The following is a 25,371-nucleotide window of genomic DNA, read 5'->3' as shown; positions in this document are numbered from 1 at the left end:
TTTGTTTTATCTATGAAATGTTCTGCTTAATTTTCACAAAGTGGCAAATGAGAATGGTGCACAGAAAAAGTAAATATATTCTATTGAAATGCATATAATATAATATTGGCTTCTGAATTTAAGGCCCAAACACTTATCACATGCATAAAAAGACTAGAAATAAGCCCACACAGATTACCTGTCTTTCCATTGACACTTTCTCAACTTCCAGCTGCTCGTTCAAATCTTTCTCCTGAATCAGCTTCAGCTGCAGCTGCTCGGTCTGGAGGTCAAAACACAAAAAGAGTGTCAGTAACCAATCAAATCAGTTCTATACGAATAGTTTTCAGTTGATACGCTTCCTGTTCCCAGCGCATCTACCTGATCGATGGCTCTCTTTTGCTTGGCGGCCCATCTCTGCTCGCTGTCATGCAGCTCCTCCAGATCGCTCTCTAGGTCGATTAGCTTCTCCTGAAAGTTTAAAAATAAGTAAACTTCTGATCTGAATCCCTCTCAAACAGCCTGTGAGGTCACTCTTTAAAATGTCTGACACTCGGGTTATTTTTGAAAACGGAACAGATTAAGCATCTTCAGAAATGGTGACGTGACGTATATACAGGATTATGGAATCACTGTAGCATGCTGATTGCTAAACGGGATTTGCATAATTAATTCCCCATTAACCCCAAACTCTGATGGTTTGCATGAATGATTAACTCAAGTGGACATCTCTGTTTGACTCATTAGGTCATGCACACAAAGACACTTTGGATGTCACATGATCCAAATATGGTGAAATGTTCAGGAATTTGGTGATAGCAAAAACACAAGAAAGGACTAAAACCAACAATGGATGTAAACTTAACATGTGTGTGTAAAAGCCTGACATGCTGTATATAAAACACGCATATGGTAGTTTATCTGGAATCAGTTAGACAAACCAAATGTGTATTAATCTGCTGCTTTTCTTCATGTTGATTATTAACTACAATCACTACGATTAGCAGCTGTTTTTATTGAAGCTTTAAATGTGGGCACCACATGCAAAGTAAGGGTATTAGGGGAAAAATATCAAATTTCCCCTCACATTTCTTCCTCTTTCAGTGTTGAAAATAAAAATTTTTATGTGAACCAGTTTGACAGCTTGAAGAAAAGTGTGCTGCTGTTGAGCAGGTAATTAGCTTTCTACCCTTGAAATGATGAATGTTTATTGACTCATTCAGCAAATTAAGGTGAAGGGCAAGACATGATGATTAGATAAAGAGTCAATGAGGCTAATGTGGGCTGTCATCTGGCCCACACCGATAGCTGTCTATGACAGCGCCAATCTAAAAACAGCAACAGCAGGGGGTGACATTCTCTGAATATGAGTTGGGATTTTTTTTTCCAAATCTGAAATTAGACAGAAACCTTCAGCTAAATGAGTTTCTGAAAACTAGAGTTGTGTAGGCCACATTTCTCTTGCAAGGATCCACAACATCCCGCCAAAGAGCATGGCACAGGCGAACGTTAATAAGGAGGCACAGTAGCAATGGCTAAAAGCTGTCGCCCCAAATTCAAGTCAATTTCCCTCCAATGACCAAATGTTTTGGACATGGATGGTAAATCAAAGCTGAAATCAAGATTATTCCTTTATGATGCTGAAGGCTGAATTTTTCAAACTTAAATTTGTGAGCATGACAATCCATGGCAGCTAGGTGGTCTCTATGGTTTTGCAGAGGTTGTGAATATCATCTTATACAAAAACCTAGAAATGTTTCTGTCTGACTGTTTCTTTGATCACATTCAATAAAGTATCTGGTGTAAAGATGCAGTGTAACCCTCTTGCCTCGCCTCAGACTATTTACTGTACCTGAGCCAGTTTGAGCTGTTTGGCCAGGTCGTCTCTGGTTTGGTTCGTGCTGTGCAGCTCCATGGTGAGGTCGTCCACAGTCCTTTCTGCCTGCTTACATTGCAGCTGAAGCCTCTCTCTCAGCTGAATCTCCTCCTCCAGCGAACGCTCTCTATCGAACAGCTTACCAGAGACCTACACGCACATACAGAAAACACACAGGTCGTGAGGCTGTGGGTACTCCAAAGGTTTCCACAGCTGTTATTCTCTATTAGGCCACTATGTCTCAAAGTACAGCTGAAGCTCAAACGCTACAACATACCTCTCCCTGCAGTTTGGTCACGAGGGTCTGCAGTTTCTGCACTTCCTGTTCCTTCTCCAGCAGGGACTCCTCCAGCTCGTCCAACCTCATCTGGGCATCCTCACGCAGCTTTTGCTGCAGGTTCATCTCTGCGTTAGCCTGAGTGGATGCTGCCATGGCCTCACCCAGCTGGAAATGGATATAAACTTATTACAGTTTAATACAGTTTGTATTTGTAGTAATAGAAAAAAAAACACATTCTCGCTACAAACATTTCTTAAAGATCTAATTGGTTAACACATTTAAATGTTTTCGCTTTAATTTAAGAGTCCTTTTCCACATGGAGGCAGAAGAAAGATTTTACTGCTCTCATAGTGCTGGAGAAATGAAGAATAATATGCTTTGTACTGCTTTTTTAATTTGATTGAAAAATCTGATGGCAATTTCAACTCCATTTAAAAAGGAAAAGAAAATTAAAAGCCTTTTCTGCACATACTTTATGTTACTGTAAATGATGCTGCACCAGGGGGTGCAGTTTATGCTTTGGAATCACTGCTTTGGGTTGTCAGGTTTTTCAGTGATGACAATTTATGTGGTTCTTTTCAGAGAATTTCTAAATAAATCTAATTCTGAGGTGATGGCTGCTCATCGCCTCAGTGTCTACTATGTCCGTACCTCTGTCTCCAGCCTGAGGATGGTGTTGCTGAGGTCAGACAGCTTCTTGTCTTTGCTTTCTTTGTCACTCTCCACGTCTTCCAGCTGCCTCTCTGCCAGCCACAACTTCTCAGCCAGAGTCTGAGCATGTTGCGTCTGCTTGTCCAGATTTTCCTGAAAACAAAAAACATGCATAAAGTTCAGCTTCTTTGTAAAAGAGAAAATGTGTCTCTTACTGGTCTGAATGTGCAGTAATATAGATGATCTAGTCCCTCACTGACAAATAAAACCAAGCTGGATACTGGCTAAACTGGATTATCAGTGAATGTCATTAAGGATTCTTGGCATTCTGTGTGCTGTGTTATACTAAAGAGTAACACAGGGGTGTACCCCGAGTCCCCCTTCCCTGCTCTGTGACCATAGTTAGAGAAAGTTAAAAAAAAATTGGTTAAAAAAATACAAAGAAATTGTAAATGACATCTTTGGATATCTGGATGAGTGGGAATCACTTTAAAGATATGGTACACCCCATAATCCAGTTTCTTTTTATCTATCTAGATTATTTTGGTGCGAGTTCCTCCTCAGGTTTTAATGTGATCTTTTTAAAAAAAAATTATTTTAGCTGCTTCCGTCTAACTTTGCATACCTCAGCATCCTGGATCCGATTTTTGAGCGACTGCTCAAGGAAGTTGAAGGCATACTCCTGAGTGTTGGCCTCCACCATCACCTCTCTGGCTTGCTTCACCTCAATCTGCGTAGCACAACACAAGTGTCACCCATCCAAACATTTATACTACTACAAATCACTTCTATGCATCCTTTTATCTTTAAAAAAAAAAAAAAAAAGTCACACCTCCATCTCTCTGAACCGCTCCCCCACGGACTGATTCTCTCTCTCCATTTCTATCATCTGCTCCCTCAGCCGCTTCAGCTCATTGTTCAGCTGTGTGTTTGTTCTCAGCAGGTCCTCGTTGTTCACCAGCAGGCCGCGCATCTCAAACCTTCACAGACAGTTTAGACAAGAACAAATTGAAATAGACTTAATATACTTAAAAAAAAAAAAAGAAAAGAAAGAAATAACATGAGGCTAAAAGCTTAATTTTAAAGTCACAAGTACACGGCCCCCGGTTAGCTAACAGTGTGCTGACTTCGAGTACAACTACAGAAAAACCACACATGCCCGACCTGATCTGGTTCCTCTCCTTCTCCATCTCCACACTCTCTGCCTCCAGGAACTGGTTGCGCTGGAAGAGACAACACACCACATCAAAAATCTAGTTTTCTACAAACCGCCAGGAGCTAAATGTTCCTCACACAGTGGATTGTTTTGTGTCCTGTTTGGTGGTCTCCGATTCATTAATCTGATAAATCTGGTGAATCTGGTCCAAATCAGACTCATGCTGAACAGTAGTCAACAGATTTGTGACATCATGAAGAGAGGATTCATGGACTCCCACCTACTCCTCAAACCTTCTGTTTAAGAGGGGCAGCCAATCAGGAAAAAAGCCACTTAAGGGGGAAAGGAAGGGAGGGAAAGTGGCTTGCTTCAAACAGTGGATAAAGGGCTGCGCAAAGGGCCCATAACAGGATAAATAAAAGTTAAATGAGCCTAACTGGCACTCTTTGAGAGTTTTTTGGTCAGGTACCCATGCTATAAGTCTGCATTTCTCAGACATTTGTTTAATGTTAATTTGTTTTAATTCGAATCTATACTCCTTTTTTTTTTTTCCCAGGCGACTGAATCCACAAGAAGTGAAACGGGGCTTACTCTCTGTATGGTGTCCAGCTGTTTGGTCAGTTCTGCTATGTAGTCTTTTTTATTGGGTGCTCCCAGAGTGGAAGAGCGCATGCTGTAGTGTGTGGGCACCACCTGTAGCAAGAAAAATGTACAGAAACCCATTACAAAGTGTGGAAGTCAGAGTATGTGCTACACGTGTGTGTGTCAGTAAACATGTACCATGTTGTTGACCTCCGTCCTCCTCCTCAGAGTGTCGTAGGTGGAGAAACGGGGGCGGGGGGAAATGAGGGTCGGCGTCTGTATGCCCACCGGACTCGTGCTGCGACTGTTATAGGTGTACAGGTTCATCTCAGAGGTGGCAGGAGATAGTTTACCCTGAACATGGAGAAAAGAGGGGAGGTGAACAGAGGAGGGTCAGTAGCCTGCTGTGACTCCACATCCTGGTCAAAACATTAATTATGCAGAAACCAATGCAAACTATTTCCTGCAACAGTTTAAAAGAAACATTTGGTTTATTGGCACTCTTTAAAAGCTTTTTGCCAAGTACACATGCTGTGAATCTGCTGTATTTTAGGAAAGAAATGTAACTTTAGTACATTTCAAGACACTGTATAAATGAAGTGGTTTCAAAATTAAAGAGGGGTCAACTTACAAACCTTTTCAGACATTCGATAAGGGGGGTTGTACTCCAAAGAGGTGGCTTGGGAGTATGGACTGTTAAACACTCTGGGGGGGCTGTCAACGACACCCATCTGTAAAAAAAAAAAAAAAAAAAAAGTCAAAAATGTAGAGACTTAAAGAAGACAAATAAAGCTCAAGGATCTCAGAGCAAAATGTGAATTCAGAAGTGCAGATACAGCCACGATTGCCTTCCTCACATCAACATAAAATGAACAAAGGTGGGCGTGTGCTGTAAAGCAGCTGCGTTTATTAGACGTGTGCAGCAATCCTGTTAAAATAACAAACGTGAAGACTGAAACAAGTTTTCTATACTGGTATTCACATTCATACCAGTAACAGATGCTACAAAAACATCCATTAATGCCACAGTACCTACAGTACTTTAACAGGATGGTAATATTCCAGGCTGTAAAATTACAAATCATTGTGTCCTTAATTATTATGCATACGATAAACAATGGTATCATTTCACATCAAAAAGAGAGGGTTAGCTTTGCATTGAGCCTCTCTTTTTGATATTTTTGCTTTTCGAATCAGACAAACGAGGTGATTAGATTTGATTTGGTGCAGAGAGGACATGCAAGGCTGCCTTCATTGAATTCTGTGATAAACAGAACAGCCGGTATTAGACCTGTTTTTTGAGATTCATCCAGGACTGGGCACGTGTCAATGGCTGCAAAGGAAAAGATTTATTTTATTAATGCTACATAAAGGATCAAATATTAAAAATGGCAATACTGTGTGAACCTCACTCGCTTAAATGTGCACTTATTTAAATTTAAAGCAATTCAGTTTGAAACATTCAATGAGGAATCTTGACATGATCGGAATCTACTAACGGATTATAAAACTAGTTTTCTGTAAGATATTTGGATATAAATAATATGTAATAATGTAAATGTTACCTTTTTGAATTACTTTGGCTCTAAATGACTCAAACACCAAACTTTAAATGTTTTCTAGAAGTGCCTGTTTTCATTTTTCTCAGTGAAATGATCATGTCTGCTGTGAACTGGAATTAAGAATCTAAAAGCTGAGCTCTTCCAGGAGAGGGCACTGTTTAATAACTGATGCTTTTACTCTGGAAGTAAGGCGCCATCTAATTTTTCTAAAAGCGATCTTGAATCATACGCATATATACAGACAGAACACATGGTCTGAATCACCCACCCTGTCAGCCATAGTGTCCCAATCTCGTGAGGCCAAACACTCCAGGGACCCTTTGTAATGGTTCGCCCCAATCCGGGTGGTCTCCCATCGGGACATCCTGGGGCCATTCTCCCCGATTGATCCTCCGCCGCTTCCTTGACCATCTGCATCTCTGCCACTGAACCCGTTGGTCTTCAGATCGTTGTTGAGGTACAGCTGATATTTCGGGTTCTGGCTGATTATCGTTGCTTTGGGCGTGGAGGGTTCCTCCTCTGATGGGCTGTCCAGCTGCTTGTGTGAATCCAGTTCTGACTCCTGGAGGGACAGAAGGTGAAAAATGAGGAATGAAAAACCTAGATGAATCTGTCGGAGGGGGCGAAATCAGTCAGCATATAAACACGAATGCACCCAGTTAGAAAACATAAAGAACTGACGGATGAAGGATGAATTAACAGAGCATGTGATGGTGTTGTCACCAATTGACAGCAGAGAGAAAATAAATATATGGCATGGGAAGGTAAAATGACAGAGGAGATGGCAAAATGTATCATTCTGAAAGACACTATAGCAAACTGATTTGACTTCTGGGAAAAAATGTGCATAAATAGAAACAAACTTGGCTCACTGTATTAATTTTATGCAATTAACACCAAGATACTATCTTTTCTGCTATTTCATCCCAGTTCTAACTGACATTTCTTTAAAGGGAGACTTGTGGTTTTCTGAGCACTAGAGGGCAAAAAGAACACAGTGCTGATATATTATTATAATGTTCCCAAACAGCTTTAGGTTTTGAATCCTTTTTTTTTAAACTCTGCTTTGCCTCCACCAACTAAAGAAAGACTTCACTATGCTCAGCAGCTCATTGTGTGTTCCCTCTGTCTGCTGTTTGGTATCAAAGATGGAGTTTACTGTACTTAACAACATACAGCCTGAAACACAATTCTATCAAATAAATTGTTAATTACTACGTTATTATATGTTGAAATTACTTTAAAGAACATACTTGTTCTTTGATTTCTATGGTTGGCGTTGGCTTAAACACTTGCCCAGGGGTTCATTTAGATTTACTGCTATTTACCTGAAAGCCTTCCCATTTCCAAATACACATGATCAAAAGCACCTAGCTAAAAGGTAAATTTGGGCAAAAGTGAAAATATGAATTCAAGAGAAGTGCAAGCAAACTGAATGTAAACATTTAATGGGTTTTAATAGGTTTTCATGCACAAAAAAGGAAGACAATTGAAGACAAAGTTTGTTAGATCCGTCAGTGAGTTTTAGGCCATTTTGATTAGTATGCTTAAAACGTTGCTGTTTTCATGCGTTCGAGTTCGTCATGCAGTTTGAGGATGCAGATTTTTTCATGCAAGAAATGCGTTTAAGTAAACCTGCAATGCCATGCAGTCATGCCATCTTCACGCAGTGTAGCTGCAGAGCTTTTTGTTCATGCAAGGACATCAAAACTGCCGGTCAGGAGTATATTTTTTGTTTCGGTCTCTTACCGATCCCATTCCAGAGTCAGCCACTGAGTCTCTACCAGTGTTTGTTTGGCTTCTGGACTCAGCACCGTCCCCTGGTGGAAAATTGATTCTTGATGTTATCTGAGTAGTTCTGGAACCTTTCTGAACTGGTCCAACTCCATTCTGAATGGTTTCCTTGAAGGGTGGAGTCACATTGATGCTGGGAATAGAACTTCCATCTTGACTGGCACTGATCGGTGTGGATGGACTTGACTTTGAAGATTCCAGAGCCTCCATCGAAGCCGACTTTTGGACTCGTTCAGCTCCCATAATAGGGCTCTGTGGAGAACCGGAAGGTGAGACCTGGTGATCCGGACCTGAGAACCTAGTAATCAGGTCTTTGATGCTGCCAGCTCGTTGCACTGAATTGCGAGTCAGGCCTACTGGTCTCTTATAACTGGCTCTCTTGGATTGCTGTGACTCTTCTTTGGTGGTAGTCTGCTGAGGACTAAGTGGTGATTGTACGGAAGACGACTCGGGTGTGTGCTGAAAGAGGTGAACACAATAACAGATCCCTAAAAAAACTGTTATAGAAGTGTCTGAACACCCAGTTGATGGTGGCTTAAATGACTGGCAATATAAATTTAACACAGGTTAGACCATGTAAACCATCACTAGTTCAAGCGAGGGGTGTGGCTCTGACTGAGAACAAGTGGGCACTTGTTGCTTGACATGTAGGGCAATAAAGATAAATATAACCTGCTTGGATGATGTTTACTCGATTTATGGGTCCACATTTTACAAAATGAAAATTATGTTGTGTTAAATGGGGCTTGAAGCTACTGACTGTAACTATGAACTCAGTAGGAAAGTGTTTATCAAGGTCATATGTCAGGGGAACAGTAGACTCATTTTGTCATAGACTTGTATATAATCAGATTTATTCCCTTTTGCCCCCTGCCAGTCACTGGAAAGAATGCAGGTTTAAAGCATCATTTTTGAGACTTTAATGCTATGTTCATATAAGCAGCTGTAACAAAGTGTTACTTAGTCTAGAAAGTGGTTACAAGAAGTAGGAGAAAAACCCTCCAAAGAATGGTTAGCATCAAATGCATACCATCACTTTAAGTTTATTTTTAAAGCATTATTTTAATAATGTGTTTTTCTCTCTCTGGCCCATGTCTTTACAGTGCATCGATGTTGTTGACTGATGAAATGCATACATAATGACATGAATCCCAGCGTGTGTGAACGTATGTTTGTGTGTCAGTGTGTGTGTGCGTGTGTGGGAAAGTGTGTTCCTATCCTGACATAAATCCCTCTTGAGAAACTGCAACATCTGCTCGTTCATCTGAACAACAACAACAAAAAAAGCCCTACCCTACACCCCCACCTCATATCACAACATCTGACTTTCTCACACAGAAATGTAACGGTAGGTAGGTAAATAAACAAAGGGACAGCAACAGGGACTTAAATTCAAAAATCTGCTCAGCTCTTGCTTTAAAAAAAAAAAAGAGAGAAGAACAGAAAATGTCAGGATTTTTCCTTTTATGCCAAAAAGCCACTTGAATAAATCCAACTTTAATTAACAATCATAACAAGAAGGATGGTGCCACTTAGAGAAATGAAGTGGCAAGCATCCAGGGGTTTAACTTTCAAGGTTCAAGGGTCCAAAGCACCGAGTGGCCTTAATCCAGGGACTCGCCTGCCCGCCTCCCCCGAGGACTGTGAGCTGAAGCTGCGGTGGGAGAGAAGCCCTGGCCTGAGAAGGAGGGAGGCTGGATGGGTGGGTGTCTGTCTAGGGTTTAGGATCACTGCTAATCACTGTGGTATTAAAATGTTTACAGGCCGTGGAGGGATTAGCTCTGAGCTGATGATTTTTAATGTTATTATTTTTGCCCTGTGAGGTGAACGTGCTCAGTGTGGACTTGCGGTGTGAGAAGACAGTGAATGCAGTGAATGTGAGAACGTGTATGCATTGCTGTGCTTGTGTCTTTATGTCCTGTATATAACATTACTATGGTGATGGCAATAATCCAGAGCACAACTTTTTATGAGCCCAATTGAGGGCATCACAGGACACATCTGTTCAATAAATACATTTGAATCTTTTAGATATACTCATAATTTACTTCCATGCTCCATATTAATTTTAAATGTTTAAAACTGTTGGGGTCATTTTGAATATAATTTCAGCATAAAATATAAAACACAGCAGAAGAAATCCCAAACGTGCGTAAACTGCAACTTAAAGTAGACCTTGTAATGCAAGTTCCAGTTTCACAGCTTTGGTTCACAGTTCATAATATTCTTTATCTCATACTGAGCTTTGATCAAGACCCTCAGTTCATCTGCTGTCTGAAACAAGCCGTTTTATTTGCAGTAGAAAAAAGGCTATTATATTTATTGCACATTGTGCGGAATACGTCTGTATATTTTTGGCAGATACTGAACAAATTTTAGGCATCAAAGGTTGTTTCCCAGGGGCATCAACCCATACGAGTGCTTAATGAGCTGGTCCCTCACAAAGGCACAATGCACTGCTTTTACTTTAGATTACCCAACCAAATCTATTTGGTTCATTTCAATATGGAAAACCATGAAGCTGCACACACATCCAGCTGTCCCTGGCACACTCTTTACCAGTGGACGGGTTTTCAGTCGGTTGTAACAGTGGGAAAAAAAATAAATTATTGCAGCTGAACCTGAGGTTTATTTGGGTCATAAATTTTTGTGATAAGCTGGCACCTACATGTAAAACCTACAGTATGTAAAATCAACACGGGAGCTGGAAGCTGAATTCTGCTCATGTTAGAAGACAGAGGAAAAACAAAGACAGGCAGACAGAGCTTCATTCAGCTTCATTGTACATATATTTATTAGTTTCAGGTTGGCCATTCTTGTATTTTGCTCGTTTGTGTTGTTGTGTTTGCACATCTCTGTTGCTTGTGGGGCTCGCACACAAGAATTTCACTCGCATGTGCTGTGCCAGTGTGCCTGCACATGTGATGTGACAATAAAAGTGATTTGATTTGATTTGAAAACCACAAATTCCCTAAAGTCCCGGACACACACACACATACACACACATACACACGGGTCCTCCATTCCCTGTGGCCTCACTACAGTACAGACATATGGCGCAGAGCTGTGCACTATCTGACCCAGATATAAGGCAGCAATGCACTCTGGGAAATACAGTGAATACCTTGCCGATGAGGCTTGATGCAGCAGAAGTGATCGGGGCTTTTCTCCAGAATTCAAAGTTCAGCGGACACAGGAGCTTTTCTGCTCAAGTGTATCATCAAAAAGCAGGTGCTGTGCTTTTGTGACAATGAGAGACCCTGATTACAGTAGGAGGGCTTTTGTAGTTTATTTTCAGTAAGTGGATGACTTTGAATGGATAAACAGTTTCATTTATGTAGCACCAAATCACAATAGTAGTGCCCTTAAGGTGCTTTACATTGTAAGGTAAAGACCATACAATAATGTAGAGAAAACCCCAGCAATCAAAGAGACCCTATGAGCAAGCACTTGGCGAGAGTGGGAAGGAAAAATCCCTTTTCACAGGAAGAAACCTCTTGTAAAACCAGGCTCAGGGAGGAGCAGCCATCTGTCGATGGCTCATAATAAATGGCTTCAGGTTAACACTGAATGGGTTCAAGTCCTCGAACCTACACTGATCAGCCACAACATTAAAACCATTGATCATCTCAATTCAGTGTTTTTTTGTTTTGGGGGGTTTTCTCTTTTTTTTTTTTTTTTTTTTTTTTGGGGGGGGGGGGGGATCCGGATGTTTCTTTGGCATGTATCACCCAGATACTGCTGCAGACTAATAACTTCTTCTCCAGCAGGGCAATTCTTACACTGCAGGAAACACATGGGCTCTTTGTAGAGCTGTTCACAAGGTGATGACCTGGGCTCCAAACTCATCAGATCCCGCTCCACTCATGGAGGGTACAATACAATCCACACAGATCCAAAGCATCCACTGGACTATTAGACAACACAGGACTCCTAAACGAGTCCTGTGTCTCTGCTCTGAAAGCATCACTTCTAGTTTGAAACATGCAATTTCAGTTAAATTTATTTTGGAAGCAAAGCTGAAAGTACATGAGATATTTCTCTGGGATCAATGTCTTAGACTGGAAACACAAAGGCAGGACATTATATAACAAGTGCTCCTCTGGCCTATTACATAATCTACTGTCTAAACTTGTGGGGTGGAATCCTTTAACTTTCTCCAAGGTGTTATAAGAAGAACAATCTAATCTGGGGCTGGAAATGTTTGTGAGAGTCTACATGGATTTGTGTGATAGACAGGCCTGTTTGCTCAGAGATCACACAGAGATTCAGCTTGTGGCCATCTGCACGCCAGACAATAGAACATACAACAACTATTCAAGTTAGAAACAATAAATTTGATCAACTGTAAGGACCAAACCTGCTTCATCCTTTAAGCCTAGAGCATTTCAAACACTTCATTATTTCTGCCGGCGCCTGACAGCTTCGAGGACGAGGACGGAGATGAAGATCAACAGTGACATCGAAAACTGGGGCAAAACAAGTGGTTTGGATGAAAAGAGAGAACACTTTAAAGCTTCTCTTCTACTTTGTGTTTGTGGTGCTTTTCTACCTTCTTCCATTTTCTTTACTGGATTCTTTTGCCCTTTTTAAGTTGTGTTTTTACCCTCTTTTGGTTTGGCTTTTACTTTTTGATTTCAGTGTTGTTTTCTAACAGCTTTGTAATGCATTTTAGTTTCTTTGGGTTGTTTAAACAGTATTCTATATTTTCATGGTTCTAGGTTCCATATTTAGTTGAAATCTTTGGATTGTCTTCTGTTTTCGTTTGATGACCTTTTAAGGCTTCATTTAGTTGTTTTCTAGGGTTTTAGATTTTTAAGGTTGTTTACTAATTTTTGTAGTTTTATTCAGGTATTTTTGTTTTTTAAGTTGGCCACTTTTGCTCTTTAGCTTCTTGTGGTCATCCCAAGCCATGGGTTACTGCTGATCCTGGGTTTTGATTGTTTCCCAGCATTTTGTGGATGTTGTGTAGCATTTTTTAGGTTGTTGGGTTTTGATTTCTTCAGGTTGTTTTGTAGTTTAAATAGTTTTCTAATTTTCTAACTGGTATTGGTAGTTTCTTTTTATAAGTAAAGCAGAATGTCATCTCTAGTTTCTGCTCTAACGCGTCTTCTCTTCTTCTTATTACAAATCTGCTTCATTTTTATGTAATACAGTTTTTTTGAGTGGCTTTGCTGGTTTTCTAACCTCTTTTACATTTTTGGCTTACAGTATATTGGTTGTTTCATCTTTATTGGTTGATTTTTTTTAATGTAAGTACTTTTCTTTGTTCTTTTATGGGTTATATCTTAATATGAAATTTTTCACTGTACTGTATATAATTCCACTTCTCACCTTTTTCAGCACAAATGTGACTTTTACCCTCAGTGTTTGTCAAGGCTCATAACTTTCCTCAATCCCCTCCACTTTCTCCAAAGCAAGTTAAGCATACAGAGAAAAAACAAGAACGTTAGAAGAAATAAGATAAATAAATAAATAACCAATTAGTGGCTGCAGTGCTGTGTTGAACATGTACGTGTCTCGCAGAGAGCAAAACGTCAAGCCACGTTTGGCCCGAGGCAATCTGCTTAGCAATATGTTCCTCTGTTGTTGTTGTTGTTGTTATTGTTGTCCCTCCCCCCACACTCCTCCCATCTCCATGGCTGCAAATAAAAGAGATTAATCAACCAACCCTTCGCCCTGTCCTCAAGGCCTGCCTGTTTTTGCACTTTGTTTAGCCGACAATTATCCTTTCAACAGCAAGATTTGTTACAAACCAGGCTGGAATCTGGTCGAACTAATCCTGGATGTCTCTTTCTTTAACGTGGGAATAGCAAACAGGAGCTCAGACATATGATGGCCGGATTTATTTACATGTTTTGAATTTGTATTATTTAGCTGAATTCTACACTGTAGGGAAAATGTACTAAAAGCCAGCATGGAGGTAAAATGCAGAATAGATTTCAATGAGTAGACTTCAAAATAATGTTTGCATGGACAAAAAGTTATAATATAATGGAACCAAGGTATAGTATTGTATAGCAAATACAATCATTTCATCCTAGATTGAACTTCACAACATGTGTTTCCACAACATTTTCCCGCGAGGTTAAACTGCTGCAGAGCTTTTATTTGTTTCACACCCCAGATGCCCTCGACTGATGACTAATTGCACCTGTGTCCAGTTTTTACAGACTTTTTAGTTTTTATTTTGTAGTTTGTGTGTTTTTTATAATCACTCAGAGGGGTTTTCTCTCTTTGAGTGCAGTTTGATGGAAGGGGGACACCTTTGGCTCCATCCAGCTGCTCCACAAACAAATCGTGTCTGCGCAGTCTGACAGGACTTGGACTATAATTTATACACATTAATGCTTTTAGCATCTGTCTTTGCGGGGACTTTTAAAAGCTGAAACCTCCTTTATATCTGCACCTGCAGCTTTATGTGACACAACTACTGGTATCTCATATAGCAGAGAAAATACACACGTGGACATAGTGATTCCCACAGTGAAAAGTGGTCTAATATAAAAATCATAAATCCCAGATGGATCACTGTATCTATAAAACCTTATTTATGCTAAATCTATTAGATTTATATCTAATCAAAATTATGTGTAATTATTCAAATCCATTTTCTGACAGATTAACTACAGCTAATCTGATAAAAAGGTTCTGAAGACGCCAGCCGTTTCAATCCCCACTGACCTGCCGGTCCACTGAGACCTCCAGCACAAAACAGAAACTGCAGAGTCGTTCACTTCCCACTGTATTAGCAAATTATTTTGGGCATCAGGGTTAAAAAAATAAATAAATAAATAAAATGCCACAAGCCAAATTCTGTGACATCTGTCAGCTGTAAAAATCAGTGTTACAACAAGCTGACCTATTTCCTTTTAAAGCCACATTACTAGGGACTTCAGCTGTCAGAAACCAAACTCAGTCAGAAGGTGACAGGAGCATATTTCTGTTAAACTGCAGATCACAATTTGGCACAAATAACCGTAGTTTCATAAAGCGGAAGGAATGGAGCCTCTCTAACCAACCAGAATGAGAAATGACTGTAGAGTCCCAATTATAAAGTTTAAAGTGTTTTAATTAGCAAATGAGCAGCTTTGAAAATGTAAACTAGCTTAAGGAGTTGGGATGAAGTCGGGACAGACTGCAATAAGCAAAGTTCAATCATTAACACCAAGAGTGCACAAATAAGTGAAGGGCCATGTGTTTTTTCTAATTCATGCTACAATACAGCATCGACTGGTTGATCGAACTGCTAAATATGAGCTACATTCAAATTTAAAATCAATGGAGGAAGCAGTGTAGAGCTGTGTATTAGTATTAATACTAATATCATTAGTATTAATACTAATGATATTAGTATTAATACTAATACATTAGAATGGGCCTAATGTGAGGCGCAAGATTTCAAAAAGATCCCATCAGGTTACCTCTTAGGTGAGGTGTTTCGGGAATATCTTTCAAGCCCGGACAGATCCAGGACACCTCAAAATACGGCTTAGAAACGCTTCAATGTCACCCAGAAGCGAGGTCTGGTCTCTGTCCAGTGAACCAGAATAAGTTGCAGAAAATGGATGTATAGGTTTGAAACTGAACTACCAGGTTTCCAGTCCATTCTAACTCCTGAAAAACCTAAACATTGCTGTTTTGCTAAATGTCCTTGGCATGTGCCCCGTGTTCTTTGGGAGGATTTTAGAAATGTCAGTCCATCACATGCAGATGCTTCTTCACATTTAAATACACTGGGCACTGTTTAGCATCATCTTTCAACAAGTAGGTTTACTGTAAATTGTGACTGTAAACACCAATCATGCTGCTTTCCTAAAGCTAACCAATGAGCGAAAGCAAAAGTAAAGCCAGACAAAGAGAGAAGTCCCCTGGCTAACAAAACAGTCATTCTGTCTCCCCACAGACCGCCTCCTGCTGCACCAATACACCAATGCCCACAGACACCTTGTGAAAAAGGTAATATTCGATACTCTGGTGGCCTAAGCTCTGAACTAAAATACTTCTTTTTCCAACTCTAAAGAAGTTTAATTTTTTAAACAAAAAAAAGAAAAGAAAAAGAAATCGTCTTTGCAGTTTGGAAGGTGACAAATGATGGTATCCTGCTGCCTGGGTGTTTAAAAAAAACAAGGGTGTCAAAAAATGCAAATATAAACAATAATTAAATCTAATTTGCAGTAAATGTAAACCTGCTTTTAAGTGTCAGCAAGTGTTGCTTACCCCCCAGGTTTTAACGCATTATTTGCAGCTAGTGTGTAAACATAAACTTTTTCTTGAACCATTTCTTCTTGATCACTAAAGTGTCACCTAGCAGACCCTAGTGGATCATATACTTATTCTTAGGTGACAGACTGATTTCTGGTTCCTTTTTATTTCCTGCAATGCACCTGTCCTTGAGACTTGTGCTACGGCACAGAATAATAACATACTGATGTTTGAAAAAAATATCTTGTATTTCTTCAGTGAAATCTGTACAGACTGCAGCGTGATTCATGTTGTATTTCTGTGCGGGAGTAGCAGCATGTTGGCAGCCGGCCTGTCTCCAGTTTGTGTTTAAGCTTCATGAGTTAAACTGTGGTGACACTTTGACAGGTTTCTTGTTATAATAAGACTCCAAACCAGGTTTCTTCCCTCATCGTTTCCTGTCACAACTGTGTCAGTTTATTATGGCTTGTTTTTTAGGGAAAGATGCTAACAGAGAGAGAGAGAGTGTGTGTGTGTGTGTGTGTGTGTGTGTGTGTGTGTGTGTGTGTGTGTGTGTGTGTGTGTGTGTGTGTGTGTGACAGACAGAGCCAGATGAGCAGGCAGATGTTTCCTCTGTCTCTACTCTGTCTGAGAAAGACTGACAACAGCTGGACCAGTGCCAGACACGCACGCACGCAATAACCGAGACACTGTGATGCCGTTCTACCTGCACCAAGCTGTATCTCTTTGTGTTTTTTCTGTTTTAATTTTTTGTTCATTGCACTATTAGCCTTTATCAACGTACCCATTTCAACTAAAAGTGATGGATGATTTTTACATTATAATGCTAGAAAAGTATTATAATAAACTACCTAAGGTGAGAAACAGAATTTTTAATGATACCAGAATACAGAATTTTCAGTCATCAAAGACTATTTAAATAAAACAATTTGAACTTTTTCTCCCAGGTGTAGCACACAATGTGAGACTTCACGCGTCAGCCTTCTTTTAGGAATGATAAGTTCTTGTGTAAAATAATTCAGAATAAAACATAAAATTTACCATAATGCACGTCTACATATTTGTTTCTTTGTCCACCAACCCCTCCTATACAATCAGCAACTGAGCAACCAAACTTGGTACACAGGTACATCTTAGGCCCCTGAAGGTTCATATCTATAGATATTATGACCTTGTCGTGTTGCTTAGCAACCAGATACCAACTGGCAAAAATAACCCATTTATGCACCTATACACCTTATAAAAACATTATATCATGCTTATAGTGTCAACATTACACTATACCATTCTGACACATCAACTTATGAAGTCTAGCTTACCGTGGCTATAAAAACTTACATAATACTAGTAACTGTCTAAATGTACTTGAAGCAATAGGATTTAAAGTCACGTGAATTAATCCAGGCTAAAAATCACCTTTTTTCCCCCCAGAATGCCATTGCATTGGTTTTTGTCGGTGTGTAAGTAATTAAGTAAAAAAATAAATGTTTAAAAAAAATCAAATCAGGATTCTAATAAAACTGTTACAGTTGTGTTTAAATCTGTGACCAGAAGCCTAGAAAGTGAATCATATTTGGACACTTTCAGCCACAATGGGTGAAATAACTGCTGGCAATGTGAACTGGGTGGGAACTGTGATTCCCTGTGATTTCAGACTAACAATAACATATGACCTGTTAGCAAATACATCAGAGGGTCACCTGAGCCTGAAATGTACGTAAACCATGAGCTGGTGTGCACAAAGAAAATGGAATTTGAGTATTTTGTAGGTCTCCCAAAAACCACCTCAGACCTTCTTTAAAAACCTCCCTGTCCCCAGTGAGCCTAAAAAACCACCAACTAACAAAATGTAAATAATAAGACTCTAAAAACACCCTACAGAGAAGAGTCAGAGCTGATAACAGCGTTGTGGATGCTGTGAGGGAAGTCTAAATGCTAGTTAACCATACCATGTTGTTTTCTGTCTCGTTCTTTCCCTGCATGCTGGTTTCGCTCTGCCTGTTGGTAAAGGTTTCCTCTCTGTCTGCCCTGAAAGAGAAAAAAAAAAGGTGAATCTTAAAAGACATTAATGTAAGAAGACCACCTGATCTTTACTACTTTGTCAGGTACGTACACTAAATAATCATTTGTGTTGCTGGGTACCTGTGGGGTTTTCCGAGTATTTTCTGTGTGAAATGGGTCAGTTTCTCTATCTCTTCCTGGTACCTTTGCAAGTCTTGGGTCAGTAAATTATGGAGCGTGCTCAGTGCCTCCTCCTGGAACACCAGCCTCTCAGACTGGACCAAATGCTCAGTGATCGAGGCCTGAAGCTCCCGACAAGCAGACAACTGAAGCTACGATGCAAAGGAATGGAAAATGTTTTTAACATAAGGCTCAGAAGGAGCAGCTCTGAGTAAAGACAGTGAGATTTATGACTTATTTGCTTCAATATTCGGATTCCTCAACACTGGCACAGTTTGTTGGTTTTATCTCTGGCCTTGTGTGTGTTAACTTCTGAGCCACTTTCATCATCAGTCTTGTTTCAAAACGCTGCATGCCCGAACACAGACGTTGATTCATGACCTTGGGATCAGCACCATCTAAGAGAGGATCCCACCCACTTCTCGTGTTTGCAATGTTCAGTTAATCAGAAGAAAGTTGGCTTAAAGGGAGAGGAAAGAGCTAAATTTGCTTGTTTCAGACAGTGGAGATGTAATAAGGCCCAGTATAAGTTTAAAAAGTAATATTTTAACCTGTGATTCATGCAAAGCTACTCTAGTACAGCCCAAGAATAACACAGTGGAGCTGGAAAACAATCAGACCTCTACAAGACACAGACTCCTGCTGTGCTCACTTACTGTGGATGTCTGAAGGCAGGAGTTTCTCTTCAGCTCTTGTTCCGCCTGTTTCTTCCTCTTCTGAAGATCAGACAGCTCAGTGGTCAGCAGCTGCTGGCGGCCTTCAATCTGAAAGAGTCTAACGACACAAAAAGAAAAATTTAGTTTGCAAATTGAATGTCAAACTCCCGTCTGAGCTGGAAAAACTAGAACTCAAACTGTGGCAGATAGCATATATTGTGATTTCTCATAAGAACATTTTCACTATGAATTACTAGAGATGGCACGATACCACTTTTTTATGTCCGATACCGATACCATAAATTTGGATATCTGCCGATACCGATATGAATCCGATATAGTGTTTTTTAATCAACAAAACTGTTTTTTAAAATATCTTGCTGCATTTTGCAAGTCTGCAAGTTCATACTCAAGTTTAAAACAACAACTACACTAAAGCTATTCTGTTATACCTGTATACAAAAAAAATATTTCATAGTTCAGCAATACTGATCAATCTAATAAACTTAGACCTACACCATCCTCCCTATTCTGGTATTTTAAAGAGTACTTAGCGTAAATATTAAGCAACCTAACTAATAGGGTTCCAACTCCCAGCAACAACAAAATTAAATAAATAAAAAATAGGGAACCACCCCTCACGCGCCACCTCATGATGCTTAATCGACGTAATCAACCTTAATTTGATGCAGTGTGAAAAAAAATGCACAGAAATCAATTATTTTTCAAGAAATATTAAATAGATTCAACATCTTTCTTCAACAAAATTGCAGACTGCACAGATGGTACCTTCCCAAAGTAAAAAGTACTATAGCTTACTAGGGTATATATATTAGACTTAATAGTTACTATATACAGTAATTGACTTCTATTCATTTTACATCAAATTAAAACTTTGGGTGTCAGATAATTATTTATTAAAAGCTAGACATTTTAAATGAGAATAAGAAAGAAAAGTGTGTCTTTGTGCCCCCTTTTCCCAGTTAATGCCCTATCGGCCCCCCTGGCTAAACTTTGCTAGATCCGCCCCTGCACAGTTACCAGCCGTCAGCTACGTAGAAAAAGATCCTGGTGTAGAAAGAAATATTAAATAAATTCTAACAACAGCTTATCAAGCTTAAACGTGCTGCTGTTGTTCAGCCGCTGGTTTCCTCTTTCTGGTGCAAAGTGGACCAAAAACAAACGAGAGACAGACTCGCACAGAAAAGCCGATCAGCTGATTTAAGCAGTTTCATGATTGAAGTAGCAGCAGGAGAGCGAGAGGCAGTCGCTTGTTAAGCTTAACGTGGGAATGCTTTACAAACATTCAGAGATGGACTTACACACTTGCTTTACTTCTCTCGGGGATAACTTTGTTGGAGATGAAATGCCAGGTTGCTAGCGAAGCTCCACATGCTATCCAGACCACCGACAGGTCCTGCATGCCACAGCTGCTCTATCACGTGATGCATACGTTCTGAGGTGAGTTACGGCGTGTTGCAAGTTTTGTGAGGTGCTTTCGTGATATTTAATGGATCGGATTACATTTTTTATTTTTCTCCGATATCCGATCCAGTCATTTAGGTCAGTATCGGACCGATACCGATACGTAATATCGGATCGGTCCATCTCTATGAATTACTTAAAAAAATAGCACAGTAACATGCTGATTTTTACTAAAGGGACACGGGCAGAAATACGAGCTATATGCATACATTTGGACAAAATCTGGTTCAATCACAAATGGGAAGACGTGGACAGAAATGAAGCTAACATGCTTAGAAGAAAATGCACAAACAATGAACAAACTTCAATGCAAAACTAGTAAAAACATGGATGAGAGTCAAATATTTCTGGGGAGGAAAGCATGCAATTGAAGCTTAAGCTCTGCTGTTCTTTGTTCCTGAGCTGCTTCTGAACTCAGTGAGAAGGACGAGGCAGTGCAAACTTTAATCCTCTCTGTTTGTTTTATAGCAGCTGAGAGATTCGCCTGAGAAAACACGGCCGACAGGTACAGCATCACAGCTCAAGAACTTTAAATGACTGAATAACTTGTGATACTTCAAACACTCAACCCTCCAGTCCTGTGCTTTTCTCTTTTCACTATTTTCCTCAAAACACTCCACATAATAAAGCCTTGACAGCTATTTTGTAACCACATCAAGTGTTGCTGACTAACCTGTGGGGTCCCATTTAACTTGAAACTGTCCTTCCCTTGAACAAACACAGCATTTTCCTAGTTACACACAGAGCTGAACAGCTGATGCAGATTTAGTGATTGTTGCTCCCGGGTTAAGTCAACAGCAGGCAAATACTCAAAAACCACACTCTGACTCACATTAACATGGACTGTAGGTGCTGTTGTCTCTTGCACAGCTACATTATGATATTAACTACTGTTATCTGTTATGAGCTGGTACAGTCACAGCAGCAGAATTTGATTAGAGAAAGCAAAAAGATAGTGGTACTAGTGCCTATGGCTACTTACTTAGCCCCGAGGACAAACAGGGGGAATAATAAAGGCCCTGTATAGCTACATAATAAGATGCACTTCCTCTTCAAGGTACTGTACATGCACTGTCATTAAGCATGCGTCCACTGGGAGGCACTAAACCTCTGCACGAGTGTCAGAAGAGCAGGTGATGACAGGCCAAGAAGTGTTTTGTTTGCGAGGACGAAGAGGAGGCTCATCTGAGAAGCCTTTGATGAACTAACTGAAGAATCGACATGTAGAGAAAGACAAATTAACAGGAACGATACAAAAAACCAAAACAAAAAACACAAAGGCACTCTGGGAAATATATTAACATTGTGTTAATGAGGTTTTCAAGAGGGCCCACTGACTCGGCTGTGTGTCATGAGAGCTGTTGTGAGACGGACAGAAAGCGGAGGTAAAGCTCAAAGAGGACTATAATCTTTGATTTACATTCACTTCGAGTGGCTGGAAGAAAGAGAAAGGATGTTGTTTGGAAGTTGTGCAAATGTCTCAGTTTAAGAAAGAAAAACCTGAACTGCACCCCAAAATGTGAGGAGAGCTCTGTTATACCAATGTTTGAATATTTCTGTCCTGGTGGAAAATGACGAGGCCTCCACAGTCACAAAGCTCAACCCAGCTGAACAATTTTTTGGAGATTTTGGAGCAACGTGTTAAGACAGAGCTCTCCTCCACCATCATCAGACCATCATGTGATCATCATGTTTCAAAGACATTTATGCTGGATTATGTCATCTACTTTAAAGCAGGAAACTTTATGAAGAAACTGCATGCTCTAAAATACATATGAATTTAATGTTTTTCAAAAATTCACAACATATATATAGCAAAGTCTTAACAGATCAGAACCAAGGTCTTCAAGTGCTCCAACAACCATGAAGTATGTACATTAAGCAACGTGCTATCAGGTTACACAGTCATATGTCAAGTTTTGTTTTCCTGTGGTTTTTAAACTTGTTCTCTTTTACCCATATAACACAGCTGAGGCAATATAAATAAAGATTCCAGATGCAATCCTCGGCTTTGGTGGACAAACCTTTAGTCGAGTATTCTGAATTTTGTTTGACTTTTCTAAAGGTGCCTGGACATCGGAGAGATGAAGACAGATTGCATGTGCTAGTATTTGTTTTTGTGGGGTTTTTGTGGGAACTGAGTGAATTTCACATGAGCCTCATGTTTCTCCCATTTTCTCTGTGTAACTTTTTTAAAAGTTAAGAACCAACAACAGTTTAGTGTAGAGATGGACCGATCCGATATTACGTATCGGTATCGGTCCGATACTGACCTAAATTACTGGATCGGATATCGGAGAAAAATAAAAAATGTAATCCGATCCATTAAATATCACGAAAGCACCTCACAAAACTTGCAACACGCCGTAACTCACCTCAGAACGTATGCATCACGTGATAGAGCAGCTGTGGCATGCAGGACCTGTCGGTGGTCTGGATAGCATGTGGAGCTTCGCTAGCAACCTGGCATTTCATCTCCAACAAAGTTATCCCCGAGAGAAGTAAAGCAAGTGTGTAAGTCCATCTCTGAATGTTTGTAAAGCATTCCCACGTTAAGCTTAACAAGCGACTGCCTCTCGCTCTCCTGCTGCTACTTCAATCATGAAACTGCTTAAATCAGCTGATCGGCTTTTCTGTGCGAGTCTGTCTCTCGTTTGTTTTTGGTCCACTTTGCACCAGAAAGAGGAAACCAGCGGCTGAACAACAGCAGCACGTTTAAGCTTGATAAGCTGTTGTTAGAATTTATTTAATATTTCTTTCTACACCAGGATCTTTTTCTACGTAGCTGACGGCTGGTAACTGTGCAGGGGCGGATCTAGCAAAGTTTAGCCAGGGGGGCCGATAGGGCATTAACTGGGAAAAGGGGGCACAAAGACATACTTTTCTTTCTTATTCTCATTTAAAATGTCTAGCTTTTAATAAATAATTATCTGACACCCAAAGTTTTAATTTGATGTAAAATGAATAGAAGTCAATTACTGTATATAGTAACTATTAAGTCTAATATATATACCCTAGTAAGTTATAGTACTTTTTACTTTGGGAAGGTACCATCTGTGCAGTCTGCAATTTTGTTGAAGAAAGATGTTGAATCTATTTAATATTTCTTGAAAAATAATTGATTTCTGTGCATTTTTTTTCACACTGCATCAAATTAAGGTTGATTACGTCGATTAAGCATCATGAGGTGGCGCGTGAGGGGTGGTTCCCTATTTTTTATTTATTTAATTTTGTTGTTGCTGGGAGTTGGAACCCTATTAGTTAGGTTGCTTAATATTTACGCTAAGTACTCTTTAAAATACCAGAATAGGGAGGATGGTGTAGGTCTAAGTTTATTAGATTGATCAGTATTGCTGAACTATGAAATATTTTTTTTGTATACAGGTATAACAGAATAGCTTTAGTGTAGTTGTTGTTTTAAACTTGAGTATGAACTTGCAGACTTGCAAAATGCAGCAAGATATTTTAAAAAACAGTTTTGTTGATTAAAAAACACTATATCGGATTCATATCGGTATCGGCAGATATCCAAATTTATGATATCGGTATCGGTATCGGACATAAAAAAGTGGTATCGTGCCATCTCTAGTTTAGTGTCATTTCGGCTGAAATCAGGGACAGCGCTCTGCCCTGCTGGACTGTGGATGAAGTTCCAATAATTTTTTTCCAACTTCTTCAGAAATCTACATTTTTCAGTTCATTGTTTAGAAGAAATTAACATCGTGAGGGAAAAATAAATTCTGAAGTTCATGCAAATTAACTCATCAGTCACCTGTCAATCAAACCTGATCTTAACCAATCAAAAGACTTCATTAAAACACTGCGATGAGGAACATCACCCATCCCGGTGAAAAGACATTAATTACCAATGAGCCTGTGTGTGTGTGTGTGTGTGTGTGTGTGTGTGTGTGTGTGTGTGTGTGTGTGTGTGTGTGAGAGAGAGAATGCACATTCACGTGAACATGTAAACAGACGCACATCGCACCACATGGCAACAATGTGTCAAATCCTGCTTTGTGTGAAACACACACACACACACACGCACGCACGCACGCACACACAGCCAGCTGTCAGTGTGCTCTGATTAGGGGCTTATGTACAGAAAAGCGTGAATAGGGTTCCATAATTATGTGAATGTATGTGACAAACACATTTTACTCCATAATTGCAGGTGAAAAACGTGTGGGTGTCATTTTATTTGTTTTTATTTTTTATATTAATGTATCTCACTGCTTGCAGCTTGTCACATATATAATTTTCCTTGTGTCTGGTTTACACAGAATCTATACACTGTGGCGTATAGAATTTATTCTCATGTATAAAATCTGTTCCAGAACACATTTCCATCATGGACAAAGGTGACGCTATACAGCTTTATGTAAATGATCATGCATGTTAATGCCAGGCTCCACTTTTACTCCAATCTCTGCTGAAATCATACATTTAGAGCCGAAGCTAAAGCTGTTTGCAGGTGCATTCACAAGTTACAGATTCAACACTCTGACTATGTCACTGGATCGCCAGATAATTACCCACAGCAACAGTTCTCTTAACAGATTTGAAGAGCAGCTAAGACCGTCATTATCACCACTAAAGTAAATATCTTATGGAGGCTTTGCTGGACTGATATATTACAAAAAAAGGGATTCACAACACTGGGTTCTGTGCTGTTATAAGAAGAAATGTGTCACAAATATTACACACACACAAAGAAAGAGGAGTTGAGGGTGAAATAAAAGAAAAGGGTGAGAGGAGTGCAATAATGAGCTAAAAAAAGGCTTTGACAGCATAATAAGAAGGAGAAGGGCATGACAGAAACAGATTCCGACAAAGAAAGGAGAGGAGAGAAGAAATCTTGTTGAGTCTTGTTTAATCAAACATCCTTGATATGCTGAAAGACGGGAAGAAAGCCATGAAAGAAAAAAAAAGTGAAAGGCAAGAAAGAAAGAGAAATCAAGAACGGT

At 39.7% G+C, this 25,371-nt stretch overlaps 1 protein-coding gene across 1 annotated transcript in view; it reads right to left on the bottom strand.

The window, feature by feature from the left end:
* The window catches only part of LOC101478526 (uncharacterized), a 59,952-nt gene that overhangs the window by 3,780 nt on the left and 30,801 nt on the right, over nucleotides 1–25,371 (bottom strand). Inside the window, exons 4-19 of the mRNA XM_076886281.1 lie at nucleotides 18,923–19,040; nucleotides 18,228–18,418; nucleotides 18,035–18,113; nucleotides 7,836–8,339; nucleotides 6,355–6,648; nucleotides 5,160–5,255; nucleotides 4,723–4,878; nucleotides 4,534–4,635; nucleotides 3,951–4,009; nucleotides 3,619–3,766; nucleotides 3,412–3,516; nucleotides 2,787–2,939; nucleotides 2,133–2,300; nucleotides 1,832–2,005; nucleotides 361–450; nucleotides 179–262 (exon numbers count right to left, since the gene is read on the bottom strand). Of these exons, the coding sequence (XP_076742396.1) occupies nucleotides 179–262; nucleotides 361–450; nucleotides 1,832–2,005; nucleotides 2,133–2,300; nucleotides 2,787–2,939; nucleotides 3,412–3,516; nucleotides 3,619–3,766; nucleotides 3,951–4,009; nucleotides 4,534–4,635; nucleotides 4,723–4,878; nucleotides 5,160–5,255; nucleotides 6,355–6,648; nucleotides 7,836–8,339; nucleotides 18,035–18,067 (2,166 nt within the window). The 5' untranslated portion in view covers nucleotides 18,068–18,113; nucleotides 18,228–18,418; nucleotides 18,923–19,040. The remainder of the gene's footprint in view (nucleotides 1–178; nucleotides 263–360; nucleotides 451–1,831; nucleotides 2,006–2,132; nucleotides 2,301–2,786; nucleotides 2,940–3,411; nucleotides 3,517–3,618; nucleotides 3,767–3,950; nucleotides 4,010–4,533; nucleotides 4,636–4,722; nucleotides 4,879–5,159; nucleotides 5,256–6,354; nucleotides 6,649–7,835; nucleotides 8,340–18,034; nucleotides 18,114–18,227; nucleotides 18,419–18,922; nucleotides 19,041–25,371) is intronic.

This window comes from Maylandia zebra, linkage group LG7 (assembly GCF_041146795.1).
Source record: "Maylandia zebra isolate NMK-2024a linkage group LG7, Mzebra_GT3a, whole genome shotgun sequence".
Classification (NCBI taxonomy): domain Eukaryota; kingdom Metazoa; phylum Chordata; class Actinopteri; order Cichliformes; family Cichlidae; genus Maylandia; species Maylandia zebra.
Note: the sequence above shows the minus strand (reverse complement) of the source record. Positions and strands in the feature narration are given on the sequence as shown.